Source organism: Odontesthes bonariensis, chromosome 7 (genome assembly GCF_027942865.1).
Source record: "Odontesthes bonariensis isolate fOdoBon6 chromosome 7, fOdoBon6.hap1, whole genome shotgun sequence".
Lineage (NCBI taxonomy): Eukaryota > Metazoa > Chordata > Actinopteri > Atheriniformes > Atherinopsidae > Odontesthes > Odontesthes bonariensis.
In genome coordinates this window covers 36,071,243-36,083,006 of record NC_134512.1, presented here as the reverse complement: position 1 = coordinate 36,083,006, position 11,764 = coordinate 36,071,243, and the positions used below count along the sequence as shown (strand labels likewise).

The window sequence follows — 11,764 nt, the reverse complement described above, 5'->3', positions numbered from 1 at the left end:
TCCGTAGCATTTAGGGGAACTGAACCTGTTCTTATCATGGCTGCCACCTCTGTTACTGTAGGACTTCACTAGGGGGCGCACCAGGTGACTCAGGCTGTTTGTCCAACGTTTCTGAAGTCGTACTATTTTAACAAGCTTCCCTTCAAAACTTCGCACCTTCTTTACAGCTGCTAACCGTCTTACGCTATGTTAGGGGTGTCCAAAGTCGGTCCCAGAGGGCCGCTGTCCTGCAGGTTTTAGGTGTTTCCCTGCTTCCAAACACACCTAATTCAGATGAAATGGATCTATTCTAAAGATTATTAAGTTCTGCACAAGCCTGCTGATAATGCATTGATCTGAATCAGGTGTGTTGAAGCAGGGAAACATCTAAAACCTGCAGGACAGCGGCCCTCCAGGACCGACTTTGGACATCCCCAAACATTGCTCCACACTGCCCCTTCAGGTCATCTTCATATTGCAGGCAGCCATTATTAAAGAAGCTCATCTGTAACTCAAAGCAAGCGTATTCCTGGCCTCAAAGATAAAGAAAAAAGATGGTGGGTACAGGAGAGATGGCGGCCCTCGTCTTCTTTCATTCAACACGCCTTTTCTCTGCTAAACCCACCTCAGTTGTTTAGGGACCAGTTAGGCAGTTGTCAGAAGTTTGCTTTTTCTGTTTTCCTGAGTTTGAATCTGACAACTAAGTCTGCTGAAAGTTCTCATCTACTCAGTGTGAGCTCTGAATGGCTGATGTGAGAGTAATGTGGAGTAAAAGCCTCTCGTGGAGAGAAAAAAAGAAGGGAAACGATGCTGCATTCATGGACCGACCCCAAAACCTTTAGCTGCTACATGACAAACTCGACCTCGGGGTCCTTGCTACACGACAAACTCCAGCCAACAGTGGCTCAATGCTACGTGACACGTGAAATAATCCAAGCTCCCGAACCAGCAAACTACTAAAAGTGAGATGCAGACATGTTTTAGTAACCTCGCGTTGTAAATTGCACCGTTTGTCTTCACTGCAGTTGACGCCATTCATTTTCACCATGTAAACATGTACTTACAAAAAGAGTCGAGGAGTGTGGGGGTTAAAGGGGGGAGAAGGGGGAGAGGGACAGTGTCGGGTTGAAGAAGAAGTGGAGGGTGTTCCAGGAGTCTTGGCGTGTGGTTGAGTGTCTTCATGCTCAGTCTCTGTTCACGCTGCACCAGGCGGCTGCAGGGACGAAACCAGAAAGAGACTTTAAAGAGACGGAGCCTCAGAGGGGGGAACAAAGTGGGTGATTAAAACAGCAAGAGTGGCCCTCATAAAAGTCTGTGGCTGTGTTCGAAAGCCCATTCTTCTACTACTAACATTTTGAGTTAGTAAGTGAGAAGTTCCCGGATGCATACTAGATTCTCTGAAATGTTGGGTATGCATCATGAGGTTACTACTCATACTCAAACTACCCAAGATGCAACGTAACGTGACGTCGCCGATCGTCATTTCCTGTCAAAACGGCAGTTTCAAGCTAGCTACAACGAGGGTAGGTTCACTTCCTGTTTTCAAAACAAAAGCACAGATTGTATCATAACGGCTTTCCCTATGATAAAAGGCAACGGGTATTTTATTTTGTGAAAATAACCGGAAGTGCGTTGCTCGCTGCGGCTAGCTTTAGTAGCGCCGAATTCGTGGGAACAAAATTGTAAACAGCCGGTATTTAGTCAGGTTTTCAACACGTTGGGGATCTAAACGACTACTTTCTCTCCTGAAAATGTTTCAAATGTTGCTAAAGTTTACAGAGTTTAGAGCTTAAGAGAAATCAGCTTCAGGCCGGCTGATTTCAGCTCGGGCAGGAGCAAAATGCATTGTGGGTAAACGCTCTGCATACTGTCTGATCGATGAGTATGCAGTATGGAAGTATGTAGTCTGCGGTTTCGAACACAGTCTTTGTTTCTAATATTCTCTATTATGCTTTAACCGTGAAGAATTTCAGTAGAATGAAAGTGTGATCTCGTCTGTTATCGTCACCTCTTGATAATATCTTCTCTTTTTCTAGTAAAAAATGTATCATCCTTCCCCAGCAGATGATCTGATGGCGAGCTCTTAGCTTCTCTTTCCACCTGACGGTCACTGGACCCTAAAAGCCACCATTTTTATCTAGATTTGAGTCATTTGTCATGAGTGTGTCAGACCATTTCAGCTCATTTCAAGTCTAAACTGAGAAGATTTAAAGATGCGGTTTAGTAACTTTCTTCCATTAAGTTTATGCTAGGATGGGGGGTATCCTTTTCATTTTAAACTTAGTTTTCTGCCCACTTCTCTGCGATATCACGCCACCTGCCTCTTTTCATTGGTTGACGTGTATTTTTCTATTTCATTTTGACATTTAAATACGACCTAATGAAGGGCCGCAAACTGGAATGTGTTTCTGGAGTTTCCTTTAGGTTTGTTCATTTTGCGACGTTAATAGTTAGGAGATGCAGGCGATATAAGTGGCGGCATATAAAATGGCCTCGGTTTAATGGCGAGACTGAGCTCAGAAGAGCTGCTGATCTCACTGGAGCAACACTTTGAACAATCATTTATTTTTCATTTCTTTCTTCTGAATACTCCTGAGGTTTTACCCTGAAAAGGCATCACTTCTCTGCTTAAAACCTGTCAGGCCCATGTGAGGAAAATGAGCTGCCAGTATGAAAAACAGATCTATAAGGAATGTGAAGAGCTGACAGAAGTCGTGCCTCTCGGGGAAGCTTTTAACCCATCGATTCACAGCCGCCTTTTCACGTGAGCTTTAAAGTCAGATAAGAGCAGAGGTGGGTAGTAACGAGTTACATTTACTTGAGTAAGTTTTTGAAAAAAATGATACTTCTGGGAGTAGTTTTAAATCTCTATACTTTTTACTTTTACTTGAGTAGATGTGTGCAGCAGAAGCTGTCCTCTTACTCCGCTACATTAGGCTACAATGAGCTGGTTACTTTTCTTCTTACCTCTTTGGTATTCTACGCCTCATTATTTTTATCCCCCCGCGTACGCCTCATTTTAATGTTTTATTCTGACAGAGAGAGAGACTTCCGCCAAAGGCTCTACCACCTGACTGTGTTCCACCAATCAGACGCAGCCGTGCAGTCTGCTCACGTGACCGTACTCGATCTCAGCGGCGGGACGGGTTAGCTTTAGCATTAGCAGTCGTAGCAAACAAACAAAGAAACAGATGAAAAATGTCAGAACCAACGGTGGGAAATGAAGACGCAGACGAGGCCTCATACTGAAAGCATGTTTACCTTACAAAGAGTGAGAAACAGCAGCTACATTATGTGTCTTCTGTGTCAACCAAAACAAACGCACATTTCAGCAGAAACTCAACATCTAACTTGAGGAAACATGTAGCGCTAAGTTTCCTAAACTCGTTTTTTCCCCATGGATAGGTGAATGTTTGTTTTTTAGGTTACATATGGGTTACATATGTTTTAAACATTTCCTAAGTCTCTTTTATTTTTTATTTAAGTACTTGAATTTACCTGGATTACTTTAATTTAAACAATTTTGTAATTAATTAATTTTAATTAATTTTATCAATTGGATGAACTCTAATTTGCCTAAAGATGATTATTTACTATTTTTGTCTGTCTGATTGAATGCTTGTGTTCAGTACTCAACAGTTACTCAGTACTTGAGTAGTTTTTTCACCGAGCACTTTTTTACTCTTACTCAAGTAATTATTTGGATGACAACTTTTTACTTTTACTTGAGTACAATTTTTGGCTACTCTCTCTCTATATATATATATCCTTTAACCTTGATATATTAACTATAGGTTAATATATCAAGGTTAAAGGATCTGATGTGTCAGCAGGACCTGGAAAAACTAGTCCATGCAAAAAACCTAAAAGTTGACCTAAAAAGTCAGTTAGACAACTGCAGCTCATTCAGAACTCTGCTGCTCGAGTCCTCACTGAGACCAAAGAACTGGACCCCATCAGTCCAGCTCTGAGGTCTTTACACCGGCTGCCTGTCCATCAGAGGACAGACTTTAAAGTTCTGATGCTGCTCTATAAAGCTCTGAATGGTCCAGGACCAGAATGCATCAGTGACCTCCTGACCCAGTATGAACCTTCCAGACCCCTCAGCTCATCTGGATCCGGTCTTCTATCAGCTCCCAGAGTCAGAACCAGACATGGAGAAGCTGCATTCAGCTTCTATGCTCCACATGTCTGGAACAAACTCCCAGAAAGCCTCAGATCAGCTGAAACACTCAGTGTGTTTAAGTCCAGGCTGAAGACACACCTATTTTCAGCTGAATAAAGCTCCAAATCTAAAGCTGGAGTTTCAAAACTTAATCACATTTTAACTTCTGATTTTATCTATTGTTGTAATTTCTTTCTGATTTTTTTTATTTGACATATACATACATACAAACACAAACTCAACAAACATAGAGGGGGTGTATATTATATGCAGTTATACCTGCTTAAAGTTCTTTAAAAGTCCTTTCTCTCTCTTTTTTTTCTTCTTCCACTGACTAGATCTTTGTAAGTTTCAGTCACTGTTTTGCACCTTTACATCATATTTCCGCTAATCCAATCCTCTTCTTCGCTCTATATGCCATAACTAACGAGCATTCTGCGTTAATATGAGTACTTTACAAGTGAGAAAAACAACCATACAAAGTACGAGTCATTTACAGGTGAGGGCAACAACAATACAAAAAGAAAAAGAAAGAACCTACTCTCCTATAATTATGCTTGGAGGCTTTGGTTTCAGCCAGGAAGCTGTTATAGTCTTCTTTGCTATCAGCAGCAGGATTCTCAGTAAATATTTAAAGCTCTTATCTGTCATACCGTCAGGAATTATACCCAAAATGTAAAGTGCTGGTTCCAGATGGAGGTTAATGCCCATAATCTGTTTAATTTCCTTTTGAATATTCTACCAAAAATCCTGTATTTTTGTGGCCTGGGAATTCCCATGCTGCTTTGCGCGCGATTTCATTCTCACTGCAAAGACAGCCTAGAAACCACCGCCCTTACTTTTGCCTGAGTTAGGGAACCAATCACAGAACGGGGAGGAGGGGGGGGGGGGGGGGGGGGGGGGGGGGGGCGGCAGCAAGACGATGACGACGTCTATGCGCGACACCGAAGCTTGTAAAGTGTTAATCCAACATGGCAGCAGACAAAACGTTACTGTTCGATGCAGCCTTAGAAAGTGTTTTAAGTAGCTTAGAACGCAAGTTTGCTTTTAAAAAAGAGCAACGTTTGGCGTTGAAAGATTTCATTGCCAAGAAGGATGTATTTGCTCGTCGAATTTCTGTCGCTCTACATACGTCATCTGGTATAAGTGATACAATTGGCTATGAATCGCGCGCAAAGCAGCATGGGAAGAACCTGACGTCATTTGATAGACATTCGTAGCGCCCAATAAACGGCTCTAGGCATTCGGAAACCACGCCTCAAATACGAGAAAATGCACACCTAGTTCCCAGACCACCATCTCATCGAGATGTGGACGCGTCAGCCAGGCTAGTATTTTTGGGCAATCCCAGAATATGAGTGGAGTCGCCCACTGCTCCACACTCCCTCAAACATAAATCAGTTGTATTGCTGTATTTCGATGTAATGAACGGAGTGTAAAAGTAACGCATTTTCACTTTCCAATCGAACTCCCTCCATGTTGGACTATTAGTTAGTTTATGTCCCTCTTTAATTTCTACTGTTTTAATGTCTCTGTAAAGCACTTTGAATCGCCCTGTTGTTGAAATGTGCTGTACAGATAAACCTGCCTTGCTCTACCCACCTCTGGATAAGAGTTGTAACCAACACTGATCATCACCATCGTACACCACCTTAAGGCTAAAGCTCTCCCATCCTTTCATCATTGCATTTATAAACATTTTAAACACATTTTCCTTCCATTTCGTTGCCTTTTTACTGACCTGGCACGGCTACAGACGACACGGCCTCCGGCTGGCACAGCGTGTCCACCTTCACATGCTGAAAGGCTTTGTTGGGAGCCGACTGAAGATGCCTGGAATCAGAGCAGAGGATGAGGCACGCACACACGGCCTCAGACCGCTTATCCCGGCCCACAGCATTTACCGTAAGACCTGAAATATTAATGGCAGCGAGACGCTGGGAGCAGTGGAGCAGAAAGTCAGATCTCTCCTCCTGCCCACCATCTTAACTAAATCATGACCCGATGCAGCTGAAGAATTAACTGAACAGAGGAATTTCTGCAGCCAGTAATGGCTGAAAAGCGAGCCGTCTCTTTATTTGGCAATCAGCGATCAATGAGAACAGGCAGGAAGGAACAGCATGCTCAACTCAGGAGCCATTATGCTGACTCAAAGGTTTTCTCATAAACATTATGAATGTCCTCGCTCTGCATCGACTTTTCATACTTCCAAAGGTGGATCAACATTGGGAATCGATGGCTTTGCAGCACTGGGCTCATCCCGTCGCCTCAGAGGTTCCAGAAGGTTTGTGACGGATATTATCCTGAGGTTCTTCCTCACTCACCTCTTCCACTCCTCCTCTCCGTCCCAGAACTCGTAGACGACGAAGGACAGACCGTCCGGCAGACGCACTGCAGTCACACTGGAACAGACACGGAAGGGAAGGGGGCGTAAATGGGGGAAGAGTTCCGCTCGCTTGGATGATGATGGAGCAGGAAAGATGAGTTGGAGAAGTGGACACAGTTCATATTTAACAGAATCACATCCTGCACCATGTTGATGTCGCACCACAAAGCAGAGATGGGGCCTCAAGTCACTGTGACTTGGACTCAAGTCGACTCGAGTTGCTGTTTTGATGACTTGTGACTTGACTTGACAAAAACTAAAAGACTTGAGACTCGACTCGGACTTGGAAGTTAAAGACTCGGCACTTGACTTGAGACACGATGACTTGAGTGTTAGGCATCTAGCATAACTTGGAACTTTGTTCCTCATCTGAAGATCCATTCTGACCAGTAAGTGCTCGTCAAATTAGCTAATATTATCCTGTTAGCCTAGTCGGTAGTTAGCTAACGTTAGCTTGATATGATACGGGGTGGACAGGTTGGACACATTGGCCAATGATGTTTACTGACAGTTACTTATATCTTTGTGTTTTCACTTCATTAAGATCAGATTCTGCAGGTAAAACTGCAATAATAAGGTGACTTGACTTGACTTACCCAAGAAAAAATTACTTGGGACTTACACATGTGTGACTTGGTCCCATCTCTGAATTTAATCTGAGTCATCAGGTCAGAGCAGATCTTTGGCTTCCAGTCAGTCACAGAATAGATGTTAAAAGCCTGCTGATGGTTTACATCTGTGATCTGTTCAGAGAATATAAAGCCAGCAGAGCTCTGAGATCCAAGGACTCAGGTCAGCTGGTCCAGTCCAGAGTCCAGACTAAACATGGAGAAGCAGCATTTAGCTGTTATGCTGCAAACAAGTGGAACAAACTGCCAGTCGAGATTAAACTTTCACCAAATGGAGACATTTTTAAATCCAGGTTAAAAACATTTCTGTTCTCATGTGTCTATGCATGAAATCTGCACGATATCTTTTAATCTAAATTCATTTAAATTATTTTATTTGTTTCTCTTTATATTATTTTATGTATTTTAATGCTTCTTACACTCCCTGCTGCAAGGCTTTTATTTTATGTTAAGCACTTTGAATTGTTTTGTACATGAAATGTCCTACAAATAAATTTGATTTGATTGGATTTTTGTGGCGCTCGCTGCGCAGTAATGATCCACCTCACTGCTTCCACAGGAGCACGAATGTGTGGAAGCAGCTTTTCAGCAAGTAATCCACTCGGGACCTTCGGCCACGCTTTTAATAGTGTTGCTGCTCGTAAAGACTTATGGGGTAAACCCGAGCTGCGGCTACATGGGAATGATGTGATCATGTTGAGAAAGTGCTGTAATTTGACCAGGAATAAAATACCCAAACAGGAATGTAACCAGGCTTAAATGTGCCGTGTTGCACGGCAGAATTAAATGGAGATATTTTGCTTTGTTACAGCAACAGATTGAATAGATGTGTAAAGATTTGGATAAAAGGGTTTGATGTTGAAAGGGTCAATGCAAACGGATGAGATTTAGAAAGCACATTAAATATATTCCTTCAGGTATTAGATTATCATCCACCTTATTTAACCCTCATACCTGATTGAAAACACAATTTCTCTACATTTTTGTCCCCTTTTAAAACAACCTAAAAACATGTTAATATTTTTTTCCGCTTTTTTTTTCATAGATCTTTTATTCCACTTCAGTTCTGATCATAACTACCAAGTTTTCAATTATTTTCAAAAATTTAACCCTTTAAATACTGGTTTATATGATGTAAACGCCAATTTCTGTAAAAAACAACAAAACAAACAAACACAAAAACTGCTATATTTTCAATATATAGAATGCAAAGTGGAATTGTTGAAAATAATTGAAAACTTGGTAGTTATTACTACTGAGAAAATGCGGGTTAAAGGTTAAAGTATACATTAATTCACTGTTCTCACAGCTTGAAATATTGAGATTTGCAGGTCTAATTAAATACCAGACGGCACAAAAAAAAGAATCAATTATCAGGAAAATATCCCAAGTTTTTAAGAATTTAAGGGACTCGCATTTTTGCAGCTTTAAAACTTTTATTAACTGTGTCCATGTGTGGAGTGAAACTGGAACAGAGCTGTCTAAAACAAGAAGGATCTTCATTAAAAATAAAGAAATTTGGTAAATATCTTGTGTTTACTCAGAATTTCAGCTAACTTTCTAAAACTGAAGCTTTCTGGCTTTGATGTGAAGTTGTAAAAATGAGTTGATATAATAATATACTACATGTGACATGCTGTTTACATTCTGCGACATGAGAATTATGTTTATTGTTGTTATTGAGGTTGATATCAGGATAAAGTTGGATTATATATATATATATATATATATATATATATATATATATATATATATATATATGTGTGTGTTCCATTTTCCCCCCCAAAATGACTTTCTGCATATTGTTTCCATAAATAAATAAAATTTAGATACAAATTTTCACAGTTTGATGTTTATTCATTGGGTTATTCACCATATATTTACAGTTTTAATTTCTATGTGACCAATGCAGCCACGAGTAGTTCCTCTCTGAACCTGTAGAGGGCACTGTGAGCACTGCTACCTGCCCGACATCCCCACAGGACTTCAGAGGAAGTAACTGGAGTTCTGTGAGCTCTGCTGGAGGATGTAATAACGTGTCAGTGCGTGCTACTGCACATGCACCCTAAAAGATAATGAGCAAGGGAGCAGAGACAAAACTATAAATTACAAATAGTTTGTGGAAGTTTTAAATTGAGAAACGAGGAGAGAAGGAGGGAAGCAGTGGCACATGAGAGATCAGTGTGTTCACAAGTAATAAGCTGCCTTCCTCCATCAACAAACCCTCCTTCCCCCTCATTAATTATTTAGCCGAGCAACAAACACTGCGCTCCCACATATGAGACGGTTAAACCTGCTAAAACTAACAGCTCCAGCAGAGCGGCTGCACCTGCACCACCACCTGTTGGTGCCATTTACTGACCAGCCTCCAACTCTGGCTTCTCCAGGAGAAAAGTGTGAAGTTGGTGTGATTCAGAAAGTGAGGCTTTTTATCCGTTAGAACAGCAACAGTTACATTTCCCACAGGACCTGAAATAAACGGCGGGACGGTGACAAAACTGGCGGAAAATATATTAACCTCGACAACCTTTTTATGTACTGAATCCCAAACTACAAAGACGGGTCTTCAGCCACGGCAGCAGCTTGTTCTGAGGCTGTACTTTGGTGTAAAGCAACATGCTAACAACAACAAGCAGGCGATATATACAGTGTGTACCGCATATGTCATCTTAAAGGTGCTTTTCTGCCTAAAGTACTAAGAACTTTATTTTTCAGTTAGTGCAAAAGCTCATTTGAAACCGTTTCCGTTGTGGTGTTGGACCCATTGGACCCAGCGGGTGTCAAAGAAAGGCTCTTTCCAGGATTAGCAGCACCTTGACTGGAAAGCAGATAACTAGTGGCAGCTGGTGGAGCTTCACTGGAAAAGCTGAAGAGTTTCCAGTAGCCATCAAGTTTGCACAGAAGAGCTCACAGAACCATCTTAGATCTGATTTAATGAGTCCAAATTAGAAAAAGTTGGCATCATCCATGATGGCTGAGGATCTCCAGTCTGTCTACAGACCTTAGAAAATCATTGTTCCTCAAAGAACGATTAGAAGTCACTGCCTGCTGCCGACAGCCGACAGCCGCACCTGTGACGGTGTTTGCTGCTCGGTCTGCACTTCGGTCTACACAGCAGGCAGTGATACGAAGGGAGAGAAAATAGGGCCAAGGGATTGTGAGGTCTGACTTTTTCCTGGAGAACCATTTTGTGATGCAAATGTATTACTCTTTTGAAGGCATATTGTTTTGAGAAGCAAAACACTTTATTTTTTAAACCCCAGCCAACTAGCCGGACTACCTTCATCAACACCAAAACGAGGCTGGAACTCTGCTCACAGGACGCAGCAGGGGGTAAGAAAATGTTCATAAATGATATTGCTAATATGGGATGTCATACAGCTTCATGTCAGAAGAGGCAAACTATCCCTTTAAAGGTGACAGTGTATCGTTGAGTCATTCCCAGGTTTCTCCCACTTTTTGTAACATTTTGTTGGACAACAGGGTCTGTTTTTCTTTAGCTTCTTTAGCTTTCTTTACACCGCTACCCTTTACTTTCCAGGACAGACTCCAATAACTGATGGTAGAATGTGTGAAATAAGAACTAGCACAGTCAGAGCCTTACATTTTTGCCAAGGGCAAAAACAGAATATGACTCTGGACAATACATACAGCATATTAAGTCTGGGATTTGGAGAAATCTCTGTGGATATTAGTGTTTCACAGAACCCTGAGGCTCAGAGTGGGAGGCACAGGAGGTTTCTGAAAGTTACAGCAAGTGTATATCAGACTATATAACGGGTATTATATTAAAACACACTGGGTGTGCAGCATTGTATTAGTATTTCTGTGATCTAAACCACCTGGGAGTTGCAGCTTTCTCATGCATAATGATGAAATTCCAACTCGAAGCAGAGCTCAACCTGATTTTGGTGTTTGAGAAGGAACACACACACTGACACAGTCTAAGACTGGAGGAGGAAATGTGTGAGGCTAAATAAAGTGAGGAAAACAGTGAGGTTCTGACACAGAAAATGGAGCACGTTAAATATTTAAAAGGGTTACGGTGCTGCTCTGAGCAGCCGAGCAGTTGTAAAGATGTGGAGCAGTAATGGGACTCACTGAAAGCAGTCTCTCTGAGCGGAGACGTTCTTCAGGTACTGCTTCAGAGCCTCGCAGAACTCGCCAAGCTTCTTCTGGGACACCACCATCTCCTGACGAATCAGCAGCAGGGACTGCGGAGGAAGAGACACAAGGGGGTCAGTTTCATCCCGACCCAGAAGCCGTGATCAACGCCCGACGCGCTGCTGAGGTTCCACTTTCAAACGGCTGCTTATTTGCTCATCATTTAAACTTTAATTATCACCAAAGTCTTCTATAACCAAGTGCTGACAAGGCTGAGTTTATAACCGTTGAAGTCAGATGATACGAAGCCCAGAGCGGACGTGGTACGTATAAACTTTTTTTTGATGGTTTTCTCGAGATAACGAGATCATTTACCGATGGTTTTCGAGGCCACTTTTTCTCCCCAGTCCGCCCCTGTTTATACACTGGAAAAAATCCAAGTCTTACCAAGTATATTTGTCTCATTTCTAGTCAAAATATCTTATTACACTTTATATAAGA

At 41.8% G+C, this 11,764-nt stretch overlaps 1 protein-coding gene across 2 annotated transcripts in view; it reads right to left on the bottom strand.

Moving 5' to 3' along the window:
* Positions 1–244: 244 nt before the first annotated feature.
* The window catches only part of necab2 (N-terminal EF-hand calcium binding protein 2), a 173,414-nt gene continuing 161,894 nt past the window's right edge, over positions 245–11,764 (bottom strand). For both annotated transcript variants that reach the window (XM_075470704.1, XM_075470705.1), the window contains 4 exons: positions 11,261–11,373; positions 6,469–6,546; positions 5,886–5,977; positions 245–1,192 (listed from right to left, as the gene is read on the bottom strand). In XM_075470704.1, coding sequence (XP_075326819.1) covers positions 1,164–1,192; positions 5,886–5,977; positions 6,469–6,546; positions 11,261–11,373 — 312 coding nt within the window. In that variant the 3' untranslated portion in view covers positions 245–1,163. The remainder of the gene's footprint in view (positions 1,193–5,885; positions 5,978–6,468; positions 6,547–11,260; positions 11,374–11,764) is intronic.